General features: G+C 48.4%; 7 protein-coding genes across 7 annotated transcripts; 3 read left to right on the plus strand and 4 right to left on the minus strand.

Moving 5' to 3' along the window:
- Positions 1-383: 383 nt before the first annotated feature.
- On the minus strand, positions 384-1,948 carry N7483_000388 (uncharacterized protein; the record flags this gene model as incomplete). Its single annotated transcript, XM_057083826.1, has 2 exons — positions 384-818; positions 893-1,948. The coding sequence occupies 2 exons, from the start codon at positions 1,946-1,948 to the stop codon at positions 384-386; spliced, it is 1,491 nt and encodes a 496-aa protein (XP_056949975.1).
- A 667-nt stretch (positions 1,949-2,615) lies between these two features.
- On the plus strand, positions 2,616-3,965 carry N7483_000389 (uncharacterized protein; the record flags this gene model as incomplete). Its single annotated transcript, XM_057083827.1, has 2 exons — positions 2,616-3,129; positions 3,151-3,965. 2 exons carry the CDS (start codon positions 2,616-2,618, stop codon positions 3,963-3,965), a joined length of 1,329 nt encoding a protein of 442 aa, XP_056949976.1.
- A 1,024-nt stretch (positions 3,966-4,989) lies between these two features.
- On the plus strand, positions 4,990-7,136 carry N7483_000390 (uncharacterized protein; the record flags this gene model as incomplete). The annotated part of the gene is made up of 2 exons (XM_057083828.1): positions 4,990-5,739; positions 5,802-7,136. The coding sequence occupies 2 exons, from the start codon at positions 4,990-4,992 to the stop codon at positions 7,134-7,136; spliced, it is 2,085 nt and encodes a 694-aa protein (XP_056949977.1).
- Positions 7,137-7,903: 767 nt separating this feature from the next.
- bud32 (serine/threonine protein kinase BUD32) lies at positions 7,904-8,713 on the plus strand (the record flags this gene model as incomplete). The annotated part of the gene is made up of 1 exon (XM_057083829.1): positions 7,904-8,713. The coding sequence occupies one exon, from the start codon at positions 7,904-7,906 to the stop codon at positions 8,711-8,713; it is 810 nt and encodes a 269-aa protein (XP_056949978.1).
- Positions 8,714-8,911: 198 nt separating this feature from the next.
- N7483_000392 (putative gamma-cysteine synthetase regulatory subunit) lies at positions 8,912-9,970 on the minus strand (the record flags this gene model as incomplete). Its single annotated transcript, XM_057083830.1, has 2 exons — positions 8,912-9,842; positions 9,948-9,970. The coding sequence occupies 2 exons, from the start codon at positions 9,968-9,970 to the stop codon at positions 8,912-8,914; spliced, it is 954 nt and encodes a 317-aa protein (XP_056949979.1).
- A 293-nt stretch (positions 9,971-10,263) lies between these two features.
- On the minus strand, positions 10,264-11,503 carry N7483_000393 (aldo/keto reductase; the record flags this gene model as incomplete). Its single annotated transcript, XM_057083831.1, has 5 exons — positions 10,264-10,416; positions 10,499-10,868; positions 10,953-11,134; positions 11,199-11,257; positions 11,428-11,503. 5 exons carry the CDS (start codon positions 11,501-11,503, stop codon positions 10,264-10,266), a joined length of 840 nt encoding a protein of 279 aa, XP_056949980.1.
- A 541-nt stretch (positions 11,504-12,044) lies between these two features.
- Positions 12,045-16,056, minus strand: N7483_000394 (ion-transporting P-type ATPase SPF1; the record flags this gene model as incomplete). Its single annotated transcript, XM_057083832.1, has 6 exons — positions 12,045-12,504; positions 12,560-12,696; positions 12,751-13,025; positions 13,078-13,225; positions 13,284-14,626; positions 14,688-16,056. 6 exons carry the CDS (start codon positions 16,054-16,056, stop codon positions 12,045-12,047), a joined length of 3,732 nt encoding a protein of 1,243 aa, XP_056949981.1.
- Between the last annotated feature and the right edge of the window lie 315 nt (positions 16,057-16,371).

Here is a 16,371-nt window from a genome sequence, read left to right on the forward strand (position 1 = left end):
GGGCCTTGTGGTCAAGGCGTGAGAGACTCTTTCGGGGCGGGTGGGGCTAAGTACACCGGGCCGCAACGTGCACCAGTGCCGGTGCCTGACAGGGTACTCAGAAAACGTAGATGTTAGCAACTTTCCTACTAAGAGATTGGAATATCATCAATATATCATATTTGTGCTATTCTATAGGAAATTATAGTGCAGAGCCACCTATGCATCACATCGAAGTAAAAATTAGTTGCATCTAATCCATGGATTTAACATTTGAAGCGTGAAGAGCTGCGAAAACGATGTATTATAGTAGTATCAATTTCAATTCTGTGAAGGTCGAGAACCCAGTTCCCTCGGATAGAATACCTGATTCATCTGTGATGATCATGCCATTCACAAAAATTCTAACAAGACGATTTAACCTGCACCTTCAAGGTTCTGCCCATAGGGCTCATAAGACCAACATCTCGCAATTCCATTAAATATGCTGTCATCGAGGAATCAATCGACATATCAAAGCGTTGGTAAAGTGCACAGACTGTTATGAGAAGTTGAACACGGGCTAGGTGCACGCCCAGGCAGTTTCTTGGTCCGACGCTGAACGGTCTGTGCATGTTTTTCATTTCTGTTGTAGGATTCTCCCACCGACTCGGCTCAAACTTCTCTGGCCCTGGAAAGATCGCGGGGTCTCGATGCGTCGTGTAAGGAAGGTTACTGACCATCATTCCTGAGGGTACAAAGATGCCGCCGATAGACTTTCCTGGTGAGATACGCAGGGGAACGGAGTTCGTGGGCCCTCTGAGACGAAGGACCTCTTGGAGAACACAGTTCAGATAGGGCTAGGAAGAATATCAGTAAAGACTTTACAGAAACCACAAGTTTCAGCTCTCCAGTAGGATACTGAGGAGCTTACCAGTTTCATTGCTGTGTTGTAATCAGGCATGACATTTCGATCTGGGAATGCTTCGCGGATTTCTCGTTCAAGATGGCGCTGCATCTCAGGTCTTATGCCCATTTCATATATGAAATAAAGCAAAGTTGTCGCCGAGGTGCCAGTGCCAGCGAGCACAAATATAACAGCGTTCTCTTGCAGCTCCGCGTCACTGAACACTGTATTTGTCTCAATGTCTCTTGCTTGTATCATCGAGCGAAGAAGGCCATTTTCTGCTGTTCCACTTTGAATCCGATCTCGAAATTGATTAATCCAAGACTGAGTTGCCTCAAGGATTCTTGGTCGGGCGTTTTGAGCAGTACGGAATAATCCGAATGGGAAATATATTGATAAGGGAAATAATCCAAAGAGAGGGCAGACTTGAAACCAGGTATCAATATCAGTAGCTCCTTGACTATGTTTACCACTGAGCGTATCGAAATTCTGAGCAAATGCCAAGGTACTGGTTATATCAACAAACAGGCTGTGAGTCAGATCATGAAACTCCACCGGCTGGGACTCGGATGTAGATTTCTGAATCACATCCAAATATCGTTGGACTATCAGAGCGATTTCTTCTTCAAACTGGAGTACCCCATTCTGAGAGAATCCATTGGCCAAGAGCCGGCGCATTCGTGCGTGAAGTACACGATCTCTCGTACTGAAGACAGAATCCGTTCCAGTCATTGTAAATCCTCGATAAAATTGAGGAGCCTTCAGGCAAGGATTTGTTGATTGGCCATAAATATCTTTGATGGAAGCTTCATCAGAGAAACTCAGCTCATTTGGACCGACACGCACAATTGGACCAAACTTCTGGTGAAGCTCATGTCGGGCATATGTGTTCCGTTCACACATGGCAAAGTAAATCATGTAATTTTCGCTCATCTTGGCTAAAAATGGGCCAGGGTATTTGGACAACGGATGGAAATAGCATCGGTAAAGGATGAAAAGCACAATGTTTAGCAAGGCGGTAGTCGCCATAAGCCATGGGTCAAGGCCATAAAACACCACTGTCCTAACCACACTGTCCAGCATGGTGATTGTTTGATACTTGGTAGTCAATATTCGCTTTCCTTTTCGAAGAGCGAAAGAGATTGACCTCTTAATCTAGCTCAAAGAAACCTTTGAAGTGCTTCACCACTAGTAGTGAATCCAAATGTTGATCATCAAAATCCAATTGATACCTGCTAGGGTAAGCTGAATATCGTTAAGCCTCGGGGCTTTTTTCGAGTGGAATTTTGCATATGTGCACGGATGCAGTTATGATGTCCAAACCGAATGTTCTGCGCGGGGTCATGGACTCATGGGTGGGACGGGACGCCTTAGGCCTTTGGCACATGCACATGTATGTAAGGAGTGCTTCAATATTTGAAACAATCAATTCAAGATATCAAGATTGAAATATACTAGGGTGCTTCTTTGAACGTCAATCTGCAGAGATTTAAGAATTAATGTATGTGTAAAAACTATGAAAATCAGTTGAAGCGCTCTCGAGTGCTTTGGAATGACGTCCACGAATGTGGGCGATCTTATCTAGCTTAACCTTCCAAGTTTGGAATTATGCGTCCCATTGATGTCAGGGGCGGCCCTGGGGGACTTGAATCAAGGATTATAAATCAGCTGCATTGTACAATTCATTCCTTCTGATCATATTGTGTAATTTGATCTTGGAACATTCTTGTCTAAGCCCGAAGAATTCAATATGTCATGGTCCAAAGTGAGCGAACAACGATATGAGCGCCCTCTTGGTGAAAATGAAACGTTCATCAAGATCCTTGGTGACGCCGCTCGTCCGTTCAATCGTGACCACTGGGCTATGAACATCATTGTCTCCATGACCCCGCTAGGCTCACTCGCCAAGGAAAATCAAGCCTCCCTCTTCCGCGATGCATGGAGGACCTTGCGTTTTAAACACCCCACGATCGCCGCCTATATCGTAGACGAGACCCAATATGTCTATGATGTCCCCGATACTGCAGCACTTGAGAAATGGGCGACGGAGACCTTTCAGGTGATTGAAGATAAGACGATCGATGAAGTTATCGCATCTGCCACACGTGTTCCATATGCTACTATGACCTTCTTCCCTAAGACGGGTGAGCTATTGGGTCACTCGCAACATTGGAGAACGGATGGTGTGGGCGGCTTGATTCTGATGGACGACTTGCTCGATCTTGCCGTGCAGGGTGCTTTAGATGCTTCCTCCTTGCCTTGGGGTGAATAGACCGTTCGCTTAGCGCCATCTGTTGAAGAAGCGGCGTCCAATTTTATCACGTCGGAGGAGCAAGACAAGAAACTAGGCCAAGAGCTTGTTGCAAGTTTTGGCCATGCCGCTGGGGCAATCGGAATCGCCTCTCCCGCACCAGTCGAGACTCTCCCAGGTAGTGCGTGCATCAGGCGTCTGCATCTCACAGAAGCAGAGACAAATGCCGTAGTGCAGGGTTGCAAAGATCGAAAGCTCTCTGTAATAGCAGCAGTGCATGCGTCAATTGCTGGCGCCAACTATGCGTTAGCTACTTCTGGTGATCAGAAGAAACACTATACAAGTACGATACGCTACAGCTTACGCCCATATCTACCAGAGCCATACTCTGGTCGCCAGTGTGCCAGCACAATTTTCACGACTGGTTGGATGTTCCCAGTTTCATCCGAGTCGTCATGGTTAGACCGAGCCAAGGCATACCATGAAGAGTACCGTAAAGGTATAAGCGATTCATACATTTCGGCGCATCTCGAATATGCCACTGGGCTTTGCAAGCTTCTTCGTAGTTTGCCGGAGGATATGCCTTCGCCGACCGACGTGGATATCAGTAGCCTCGGTTTGTGTGAGATGCTAACCGCGAGAGAAAAGGGAACTGCAGAACGGGGAATTCGCATCGATCGAATCTCAGGCGGGTTGGATATGATGAATAGACAGGTCGTGTGTCATGTGTGGACTTTTCGAGACCAGCTTTGTCTGAACTTGGCATTCAACGATGCATTTTATAGCAACGCAGAGGGTGATGCGTTTTTGCAGATCGTCAAAGATTCCCTGTTGCATGGACTGGTGTAAATACTGCCAAAATATTGGACCAGACAAACAAATCATTCATAATTTTCCTCTATCACTATGAGACGAGACGACTTCATTATAGAAATCGTAGTGATCTAACCTGGGTGTCAGTGGTTAGGTAGTGGTGTGGTCTGAGTGGGGTTGTTGGAGCAATTGAATATAGTGAAAAGTTGGATTCTCCATGGCACATCAGTTCAAGTCGCCATGAGTTAATAGCTCCTTGGCGTGTACGGAGTAAACATTCTTAGATTGAGGCTACACTCTTGTCAAGGGGGCTGAGCGTGGTACAAATCTTACTCAGATGAGATCATGTCTTTTAAGCCCCTGCTTAGCCACTCGGGCACTCAAATGCTTGTGGATACCGAGGTATACCAGCGGATATTTACTCCGGAGTCCGTATACACAAATTTTATTCATTGTGGGGACAAGCAATCTCTGTTTATGATTCATAGCTTTGAAGAAACGTAAAAGCTAGCTCATTCCACAATGAAAACCCCAGAAGTGATCACATCACCCTTGGAATCATGTCGGTTCTAAGCGGTCCAGAGTCTCTAGAGTGTAATCTGCCCCGCTATCGTCGATCTAAGCCCCATTATGAGTCAGACATATCACAGTGATTCACGAACTCCAGTTGGATGAAGAATATCTAAGAGAATCCACTTAATCCCGTCATTCACCAACCATCAAATGCAAACTAAACAAACCAAACAAACAGGGTCGCAAGATGGCAGTGTCGGGCTCCTAATTTAGTTTAGCGTATGTCGGGGACCCCAAATAGGAATGGACTACTCTCAGATCACGAGTCGTATATACAATGATAATGGCAGCCTGCCTCAGGTTCTTTTTCCTTTTTCTTCGAGTCCCTTGGTCGGTCTTCGTTGATTTTACGCTTTTCAACTCTATCAGGTCCCTCGAGGTCCTAAATCACTCTAAATTCCCTTCATTTTTTTATCCTTTTGATTTTAACCTCTCCCCTCTGGACAGAAAAGTCCCCCTAAAAGTACTTGTGATACCCCCCGACAAGATGTCATCAATTGAGAATCAATTCTTCTTGGACGCCTCCCAACAGCCTGAGGATTGGCTGGATTTTGATCAATTCCTTGATCTTTCGCCGAGTTATAGCGATGAATATTCCGCCTCGGCTAACTCTATTTCCGCGAACATGGCCCTCCCCTACGATGCGGACCTGTTCACGAATGATTTGCCAGAGCTCAGTCCAGCTGGGTTCCCTGACATGACGAACTACGATCTATCCCCTAATGACTTCTTTGCTGAGCAGTCTCTAAACCTGGGCCTGATGCATGACTCGGCTCCAGTTTTTGACGAGGCTACGTTCAATAGCTACCACCCATACGACAGCACTTTGGACTTCCGACCGCTTGTCGAGGCACAGGCTGCGGCTGACACTCGTGTGGTTTCAATCAAAGAGAAGCGCCGTGAGGCCGCAATCGCATTGCACCTGCAAAGACTGTGTGATACCACCGCTCTGGACTTGGACATATCTTCCGACTCCAATACCAGCTTCTCATCACCATGCTGGTCGGATTACATGCGAGAGAGCATTTCCCCGCGATCTTCCAGCTCCAGCCCAGAGCAAGTTTCTGCTCCCCTCCCTTCTGGAAATGGAGGTATGGAGCTGGTCCTTGACCTGAACATGAATGCTACCACCAACGTCCCCAAAAAGCAGAAGCCTCGCTCTCAAGCACAGAAAGAGAACTACATCAAGGCTCGAAAGTATGGAGCTTGCGAGAAACATAAGAAACAGCATAAGAGAGTAAGTTTTATTCGACCTAGCGACCTTCACTACTACGATTTTGATAGCTAATCCCCCTCAAGTGCAACTGTCTGGAGAAGGCTGCGGCTGCGGCTGCCGCCCGCTGTGGTGCTAGTGAGGTCCCCGTTGATGTCTCCTACAAAGATCGGATACAACAACCAGTGGTCAAGATGCCAGTTGTCCCATCGCCACGCCTTTCTGGTGTTCCTGGACATCGCCCAGAACTCATAACGAACGCTCGACCTACGATCACCGTGACTGAGAGGGTCCCGAGCACTTCGCCGGTGGTTCATCCGCCCACGATTCGCATAGAGCCGTCGATTTTGCAATCCTCCGCAAGGATGAGAACCAAGGTTACTCGCGGAGGCCTTGGTCACGACCCACAGTACAGTACAAGCTTTGTACTGTCGCCGGTCATCGAGACCAGCAAAAACCAACGTTCATTTGGCCACGATCCAGGTCTTCATGTATCTGGAACGACGGTATCCCAACAAAGCGGCAAGGGTACCAGCGTACCTACCTGGCGTGGATGTGCCCTGGGAGCTACCTCGAGCAACAAACCTTCCGATGCCTTCATTCGCCACGTTCATCCAGCGCCTCGTTTGGAGCGGAGTGTTTCGACATGCGACCCTCGAACTCCCGAGAGACACCCTCAAGGTGGTCTCGGTACTGGAAGACCGTCAGGGTTTATATCTCAACGACAAGGTCATCATGCTCTACGCCCCGTCGCGCCAAGCGAAGGTACCGTTGTTAAACCAGCGCCGATCACTAGGCGTAGGACTATTATCAGCGTTGGGGCTGAGCAACCTGTCACGAACGGCAGCCTGCAAGTCTACCAGTCGAGAAGCCAGGTGGTTTCGAGTACTGTGAAGATGAGGTCGACTTCGATGAATCAAACTCCGTCAGTTTCGATCTCATCTCAGACGCGCTACGCTCTGCAGACCAGAAGCGATCGTGCGAGCAGATCCGAGCAGAACCGCTCCGGTCAGCCGGACGCTTACAAGAATCAAAATATACAGCCGAAGGTTACTCTTCCAACAAGAGTGGTCCTCAGCTCCGCTTATGGCGACGGTTCACTCCAAATCCATCGCTCTGCACCTTCCAGGGATATTCGTGTCCACGGCCAGACCGTGGACAGCACTCGTCGCCAAGGCGAAATGATCCAAACCGTCATATCCCGTGCTATTCAAGCCTCCGCAGGGATGCTTTGCACATTGGCTGGTTACTGGTCGTCATCGCCGGAGCGGCTGATATCTAGTATTGTTTCCTCCACAGGGAACTCTCTTGCTTCTGCTAAGCGGTTCTTTTCTTTCGAGCAAGCTCGAAGTTTCTCAAAGGCAGTATCCGGTGAGGATCTACCAATGAGACACATTTCTGTTAGTTTTCTGCACAGCTGATGTGGTAATCGAGGGGTGCGTTGCGCCCAAAATCTCGAGACAGCGCCCATCCTACCTCTGGCTCTGGTCAGAAATGCTGGTTTGCACCAATTCAATCTCCGACATTTAGATTTACAGTAGAGCGTGAGCTCTGCTTGGAAATGTTCTAGTGGGCTATCTATGCCATTCGATCCCACTGGCATTTACAAGATTTATGCAGGTCCGAGAATTTGGCTATATGCATTAGAATTTGGTTTCGTGCTTTCGGGATATATTCTAAAGAATCTTGATTATTGGATTACATTATATTCAGAAATTTATACCACATTTCGTTTCGGGGAGTTTCACATTTTTTATCTTTAACGCCATGACATTTCAAGGTATCTACCAGATCTAAATTCCTATGTACTTATAGTATCGACTCAATGTCCACGCTTGAGTCTGCTCCTACTTGAACTTCAGATCATTTTTGTAGAGATAGTATGTGGTATTTAGCACTGTTCTCATCTTCAAATGTTGTCGCAGTGATACTTAAGAACTTGAACCAACTTGAATATTAAATTTGAACCCTGTCCATGATGCCCTTCCAATCTCAGAAATAAAACCTAGAGTCAAATCAAAAATCCATAGACTCAATATCATGAAGAGTCGATGTCAGGGCTACCTACAGTATATACCTTAAGTAATCACCAAACTATAACTAGCCCCACCACCAAAGCGGAACTTTTTCCAGCTTCGAGCCTTAGCAATACCAACAATCTCACATTCCAAGGGCTCCAACTATCACAATGGCCACCGAATATAAACCCCCAGCACTTCCCGCCCCATTCTCCAATACCAACCCTCCACCAATTCTCCTTACTCAAGGCGCCGAAGCTCACCTCTACAAAACCGTCTCCAACAACCCCGCCATCCCAGCTGCCTTAAAGATCCGCCCCTCAAAACCATACCGACACCCAATTCTCGACCGAAAACTGACGCGACAACGCATTATTCAAGAAGCGAGATGTCTTGTGAAACTCGTCCGTGAAGGCGTCAACGTTCCTGCGGTATTAGCGTTAGACTGGGAAGGACAAGGTGGTGATGAAGGCGGCTGGGGAGGCGCGTGGTTAATGATGGAGTGGATTGAAGGGCCCGTTGTACGAGTTGTACTTGAGAAGTGGGAAACATGGTTCAAGGCGAATCGGGGTACAATGGATGAGGCGCAGATTGCGGCCGCAGAAGCGCCGGTGCGGGCATTACTGCGACGGATTGGAGCGGCGATTGCGGCGCTGCATAAAGCTGGTGTGGTTCATGGAGATCTGACGACGAGTAATCTGATGCTGCGAACAAGCGAGTCGGAACAGGAAGATACTGCTATAGAGGGGGAGGTGGTGATTATTGATTTTGGTTTAGCGTCGCAGAGTGTACAGGATGAGGATCGAGCGGTGGATCTTTATGTGTTGGAGCGGGCGATGGGAAGTACGCATCCCTTGTCAGAGCCTTTCTTTGAGGAATTATTGGTTGGGTATAGACAGGGCAATAAGGGCGCTACTTCTACCATTCGCAGACTTGAGGATGTGCGGTTGCGGGGTCGCAAGCGCAGTATGCTTGGATAAAGATGAGTTACTTTCTCAATGACTCGAAGAGAATGGGCTTGGATGTTACCTGGTTCCTGGTTTCATCTGACCTTGACAGAGGGAGAAAATACCACAAAATGAAAAACACAAAAAAACAAGAAGAAACGCCACGCTGGATCATGAAATATGAATGTTTTAACGACTCAAAAGCCATGCCTCTCCATCTGTTCTCTACTTTCATGACTGCGGCTTGACACAGCTACCAACATCCGCCAGAGCGAAGTATCCTTTGTTCTCTACCACGCCGCGATCCTTCACAACTGCGGTATACTTGACCACCCATTGAGGCTCAACATGTCCTTGAATACCATCATCGGCGTCGGGAGCAGAAGCCAGGATACCAACGCCCTTGTCCGCAGGGCCGAGAAGCTCTCTTGTTGTACCCACGGGAAGGATATCATTGCAATCATTATGAGTGAGAAGCTGAATCTGCTCCTGCTTCGCATAGAGAATCAAGGACTTGGGAACAACGCAACAGTCCTTGAGATTGATCTGGTCAACTGAGGGCTTTACCTGAGTGTGCGGCAAGAATCGCGCCAGCCGTTCGCTGCCAAATTCCGCGACACCCAGTTGACCGATCATGCCCTGTTCATGCAATGATTCCAGTACACGCCAGGTCTGCACCATGCTGTCGAAGTCATCAGACTCTCCAGTAGCCCCGGCTTCCTCCTCATCGCTGTCATCGTCCGCATCGAATAGAAGACCCGGGAACGATACAATCAGCAGATCAATAGAATCCACATGTAGCTCCTTCAATACAAGATCAATTGCCTCCCTTGTGTGCGCACAACGTCGGGACACTGGGATCCCTGGTAGATAGAACAGCTTCACGGTGATATCGTATTGAGACCGCTCCTCCGCCAGTCCGGGCTGTGAGAAGTCAATTGCGGGGATGTAAAGGGCTCCGTCTTGTTCTCCGGTCCAAGACTGGTAACCCTTCGCGGTGCTGTTGGAGACACCATTCCCGTTAACGTGGACTTCGGTTCCGTTTGGCAGATCAATATGTTGCGAAGCAAGGAAATTCGAATGCAGGGCGTTGATGAGTTCAACGTTGGATTTTTGCGTTGGTTGGCGGATGACAGGCGGCCTGCCGCCTTGCATGATATTGCTGTATATAATCGAATTAGTCACACTGTTCTGTGTCCACTTCAATCTTCTCCATTTTAAGGAACTGCGGGGTCCTAAAAGCAATGCGCTGTGGGAAGACACTTACGAGGTGGAGAGGATCAACTTCATGGTGGCGCTGATCAGTGGAGATATGCAATAAGAATATTAAAGAATAAAAGAGGTTCTTTGTAAGGAACCAAGAATTCTATAAGGAATGTCTTAGGAGAAGAAATGAGTGTGGCCAAATCGTCAAGTCGTCAAGATAAGAAGTTGAAAATGTTTCACAACCCCGCGATTCGATGTTCTAATGCAAACCCGGAATTGCCTGACAAATCCAAAATTCCCGCTTTGATAATTTCACGGTTCTATGAGAATCCACTTATACTCTACTCTATTTGTATCATGATAGATTCTCATCTATTCTAATCCTCATCAACAGTGGGATCCCAGTCTGTAGGCGCATATTCACCTGTGTCAAGCTGTGCCATATCCTCCTCTGATAATTCAAAATCAAAAACGTCCGCATTCTCCCGGATTCTCGCTGAAGTCTTGGACTTCGGCAAAGGCAGGAATCCCTTCATACTATGGTCAGCTGATTGTGAAATGATAAAGGTGTGTACTATAATGTATACCAGAATCAACCAAAAGCATACGTACCATTTGCAAACTCCATCGAATCATAACCTGCGCCGGCGACTTCCCATACTTCTTCCCTATACTAGCCAACACAGGCTCATCCAGTCGCTCTCCATGCGCAAGCGGCGAATACGCCTCAACAACTATTCCACGACTATGACACCAAGCCGTAATATCCGAGTGATCTAGCCAGGGGTGCAACTCCCACTGTCCGACGCTTATCTCGCCACCACCCCCATTCTTGATATAGTCCTCTAGTTCTTCGAGATGGTGGACACCGTAGTTAGATACACCGATGGATCGGACATATCCTGCCTGTTGAGCTTCAACTAATGCGCGCCACGAGCCTATACGGGCTTCTTGGCCGCCGTAGGGTGCATGGATCAGGATTCTAGTAACATGAAGCGTGAGTTCTTATGTTACGATGTAGATGTTTTCAGAATCTGGGTAGAGTTGTGGGAATAGCAAAACTTACAGATCGAAGTAGTCTGTAGCGGCTTCTTGTAAACTCTTTCTTATGGCTCGCTTGGTGGGTGTGTAGCCCATTGATCCTGGTGGAATCTTGGTTGTCAGGAATATCTCGGATCGGTCAAGCTCCGAGTTCTGGAGAGCGCGGCCGCAGCCCTTCTCGTTGCCGTACATGATAGCTGAATCGACCTAGAATTGCAATTTATTAGTTACCAGTTTCGATTTTATGTGGTTCTTCACCGTCAATACGTACATGGCGAAAGCCAACCTTCAGGGCTTCTTGGACTACCTTCTCTGTGCTGGGTGGGGGGGCTATATCAGTTAGTTATGGTTAACATGTTGTAAGGAGACATTTCATACGCACATCATGTAGACCTAGAAGCACATAAATTCGTTAGCCATAGTATTCTTCGTGGCTTATTGCGCTTTTTCACACTTGACAAGCAAAGTTGCGTCAAGAGGATCATATAGAGAAGGTCAACGTACCCCAAATCCAAGCACCGGGATCTCATGACCTGAGAGCAGCTTATGGGTTGATTGAATATTATGTTGAGCCATCGTGTGCCAAGCAGATTTGAAGAGTGCGAATGCTGTATTTGAGAAGTAAGAACTGGAAAGAAGAGGTCTGCATCTCATCGGCCTTAAAGCCGATGAGATCATACTAAGTGGGGTTGTCTGCGGGATGATGTTTCGCAACAAAGGGATGCCGAGTGCAGTATGAGTCAGTGTAAGTCCCTAACGTTGTCGCGATTGAATACCCTGTAGGACACCTGAATGCAGATATCAATTCCAATGCGTATAGGTCATCCCAAGGATAAGATCTTGGAATCCCAAGGTTGATACTGTCGTGGGGACATACATCAAGTGCCTCGGGACAACCCCGTTAACCTTTGAAGTATGGCCCTTGTTCTAGGAACAATGAAAACTACAATTGAGATTATTTGGAATGATTCAGGCATTGAATTAAAAAAATCGAATTTAGATCACGTTAAGAACCATGTATGAGATTCTTTGCAATTCTATGAAACTCAACCTCAACCGTTCTATGTATACAGTACTACTACATGTTGACTTGTAAGTCTTCAAGTCAGCAGCACAATTAAACCTTTCTCTGCTGCTCTTTCTGAGTTTGAGCCTCAGCCTCCTCCTGTGCCTTGCGCTCGATCTCCCGCTTCAATTGATCGGGGCGGCGAACAGCAATGTCCTTAGGACGGAAGTCACTGAACAAGTGCTTGAGCACATTCTCAATCACCCAGCAGCCAGCATAGTCGAAGACCATGAGCACAGTCAAGGTGATCTTGAACTCGTTGCTGAAGGGAACCAGGCGTAGCTTCTCGTTGATCTCAGGAACGAACTCTGTAGCACAAGAGAAAGCGACACCCGAGGCTGCGACGAGACCCCAGTACATGGCCTTGTTCTCGCGGATAGACTCGCGGAAGGGACGACCTTGGTAGTTGATGGAGAAAGTGGAGATTTGCTGGATCAACTGAAGCAGATAGATCGCGCTGTTCAAAAGAGAAGGCTCGAACTCGCCCTCGAGATCGATATCGGTACCTCTCCTGTAATGTTTGTTAGTGAAAAAAATTCGGTGGTAGAGGGGGTTTCAAGACATACGGCTCAATCTTATAGACATAGTTAGAAAGGTAGATCAAGGTGACAATGTGGATAGCAAATTGACCAAGAACGGATCCAATGATATACGGGTTAAAGATATTCGGCTGGGGGCGCTCCTTGGACAATCCCTCGACAGACTACAAATAATTAGTATTCAACAACTTTGAAGATGGGAAGATCATATAACGAACCTTGGCTCGGGAGATTGACAGGAAGCAGACACTCATCAGCATACCGCTGATGGTGACCTGACCGTCGCCGAACTTGATGCCCTCCAGGTAAATGACACTCAGACTGTAGGCACTAATCAAACAGTTCAAAGCAAGAATCTTGTACATTTGAATGGTGGCAACCAAAGTGCAACGACCCTGACGAATAATGTTCGGGATCGCAATCACGTTGGCCAGCTTACTGGTGAACGGCGCAGCGCAGGAAGCATCGCCAAGCTTGATGGTGGGGGGGTTCACTATCATCAAGCTCCTGCTCCAACATGGAAGAAGTGAGCCTGTCAGCAAGACCAGCCGCGGCAGCTTGAGATTGGCTCTGGCGTTGTTGCTGAGGAGTCTGGCTCTGCTGGAGAACTTGAGCACCGGGAGAAGTGATAGTAGGGATTTGCTGGGCAGGAGCAGCAGCGCCCTTCTTGGTGGCCTCGCGTTCCATGGCTTTCTCGTAGTGTGGGTTACGAGGACCAGGGGGGGTAGAGATGGGCGATGTTGACAGGTACAGGGGGAGGAGGCTGGTTGAAGCGTTGCATCATGCCAACCTGCTTCTCGTAGAGCTCCTTCATCTTAGTGGTGCGGTAGTGGTCGGCAATCTTGGTCAAGTCCTCTTGCGAGCCGTTCAGAAGAGCAACACCAACATGAGCTTGCTTCAAAGCACCGACGTCGTTTGTACCGTCACCACACATCAGGGTGGTGTAACCAGCATCCTTCATACCGAGCAGAATGTCCTCCTTCTGCTTGGGGGACACACGAGCATAGACCCAGGTGTGGCGCAGAAGATCGGGGAGGGCCTTCTGGTCCTTGAACTTCGCCAAGGCGTAACCGGTGATACAGATATCCTTGGTCTGAAGAATATCCGGGTCCAGGGGCTTAGTCGGGTCAACCTCAGTGTTCAGCTTGTCGTCAATGGTTCGCCAAACAACTTTGGTTCCAGAGTTATCATGTTCAGGGGCATCAAGAATGTAAACCTCGCGATCAACAATCTCGACCTTGCGCGCGACGTGAACGGCGGTAAGTGGGTTGTCACCAGTAATCATGACAACACGGTGACTGCTTTCGTTCAGCATGCGGACGGACTTGATAGCGTCATCCTTCAGAGGGCACTGGAGAACAAGGAAACCGGCAAAGATCAATTCAGATTCAACTTCCTCGCGGACATAGTTGTTAACGCGGCTCTGAGAAAGTTCCGCTTCAGACGACAGATACTTGTAAGCAAGAGCAAGCACACGAGCACCATTACGAGTGAAGTGCTTGTAAGTCTCTTCGTAGTTGGAAGGAGTGTTGACCAGCATAGTGCCAATGGTTTCGGGAGCACCCTTGACACCAACAAAGGTAGCCTTGGTCTTCTTAGAGGTCTTTGGATCATTGGTAGTAATGGTGGCAATGGTACTCTGGCGCTTCAGGGCAGACGAGAATTGGAAACGTCTCTTGATTTGAACAGACTCGACAGGGCGAGAAGAAACCTTTGGTGGGATACTCTTGCACATGAGAGTATCGTTCTTGCCAAGTCCCCAGCCAAGCCATTGGAGAGTAGCCTTTTCCATGGGGTCACCAACAACGTCGCCCTCGTCTAGTTTGACCAGGGCATGAGCGCTAGCGAGAACCAGGGTAGTCTCGGCTCCAACAGCCTCGACCTTAGCGAGTTCGGCATGAGCGCCGTCAGCTTCGACCTTAGCACCAGGCTGGCCCAATGTGAGCCCAGCAATACCATCGACAACCAGGTCCTCACCAGTCAGAGTACCAGTCTTGTCGAAACAAGCGATATCAACACGGCCGGCAAAGGGAATACGGAAAGGCTCAGTGCAAAAGATGGCAAACTTGCTCAACGCAGCCAGACTAGTGTTGACTGCCAAGCTCAGCTCCATGGGCAGCTCAGGGGGGGACAACACTGGTAACAATCAGGACACAGTCCAGGAGCAGCTTGGATCGCTTGCGGTCCTTTGACACACCCTCCTGCCAAACGTACCAAGAGGCAGCAATGGCGAAAATCAGAAGGAAAAGGATGAAAAGCAGAGCCTCGACATTGTTGGCAGAGACACGTTCGGTGGAGTAAATCATGGTACGGACAAGGCTACCTTGGCTGGTCTCAAAACCGGTCTTGACGACAACACCGAGGGCGCCATTGTCAGGAGGGGCTGTAATACCAGAGGCCAAGTTTTTGTAAACCTCCTCGCCGGGGACATTAGGGTGAGTGACCTGGAGAACCTTGGTTCCACCATGCACGAACGAGTTCTTATCCAGGCCCTCAGGCTCAATCGAGTCATCACTAGGGCGCAGCTGAACGGAATCCTTGAGCAATGGGGTACTCTCACCAGAGAGCATGGCCTCGTTGACAATGACACTGCCCTCGATAAGGAGAATATCACAGGCAACGCCGCCATCCTCCTTGGTGCGGTTAACTGACATCAAGTCACCGGGAAGAAGCTTGTCGCTAGTAATCTCCAGCCATTTGTTCTCGCGATAAACCCAGACATCGTACGGTTTGATGTTCATTCCACGGAACTCAGAGAGAGTTCTCTGTCGCTGCCACACAACGGTGCTCTCAAACATGACAAGCATAAAGAGAGTGAACAGAGAGTAGTACCAGTATTCATCCAGCATCCACAAGCCGACACAGAAAATTTGGAAGACGAAGAACGGCGCAACTGCATGTTCCTGGAAAAGCTCCACAAATGTGGGAACAGGAATATCGAAGGTGTTGTCGCCATAGTGGTGCTGAATGCTCTCAATCTCCTCCTTGGTGGTCAGACCCTTGCTTAGCTGGAAGTACTTGAGAGCAGGCTTGGGCTCTGCATCGAGGACGTAGTCAAGAGGCGCAAAGGTTTGACGCTCAGGGTAGTAGAGAAAACGACGCTTCTGAAACAGGAACGAGAGGGTCTTCTTGCCACCGGAATTATCGTGAAGTAGGGTACAGATCTCCGCAGAGCCGGCATTGGTGATTGGGATCACTTTAATCAGGCGAGCAGTATCGATGGATCGGGCACTAGTGCTAGTGAACAGGGTGTTGATGTTAATGTTCCACTTGGTCATCAGCCACAGGAGTGACTGGGCCGTGATAATGGACCCCGCAAAAACGAAGGTCCACTCCTGGCCTTGGATATAGGTATCATAGCGCTCTTCAGAGAGATAGAAGGCAAAGAAAGCGGGCCAAATGATCAGAAAAGGCCAAATGTAGGTATGCAATTGCAGAGGGAGAGGATTATGCAGGGATGCATGTTGGATCTGGGGGTCGTCCGCGAGTTTTGCCCTGATATGGGTTAGATTGAAGCTGCTCATGCATAAATAGGGGATATAACGCTCTTCTGAGAACTCACATGATGGCAGCCGAGATGACCACAGAGAGGGTCGGGGTACAAACAGATCAATGAAGCATCAACCAGACAACACGACACTTCGAGGGAGAGCTCAGAAGAAGCCACCTTGATAAGTAATTTTGGTTTCCACTGGGTTCGCCCGGACTCCCCGACGCGCTAGAACGATTATGTAATGTCCGTATCGCGAAACGCCACAGCCCACTCCACAAATCGGAACTCTTGGTTTATGTAACCACAAATTTATCCGCCATCAACCAGCCCTGCCGGGCTAGCTCAA

This window comes from Penicillium malachiteum (assembly GCF_028827825.1).
Source record: "Penicillium malachiteum strain IBT 17515 chromosome Unknown utg000001l:1.0-8184562.0:1.0-8186909.0, whole genome shotgun sequence".
In the NCBI taxonomy this organism is placed as follows: domain Eukaryota; kingdom Fungi; phylum Ascomycota; class Eurotiomycetes; order Eurotiales; family Aspergillaceae; genus Penicillium; species Penicillium malachiteum.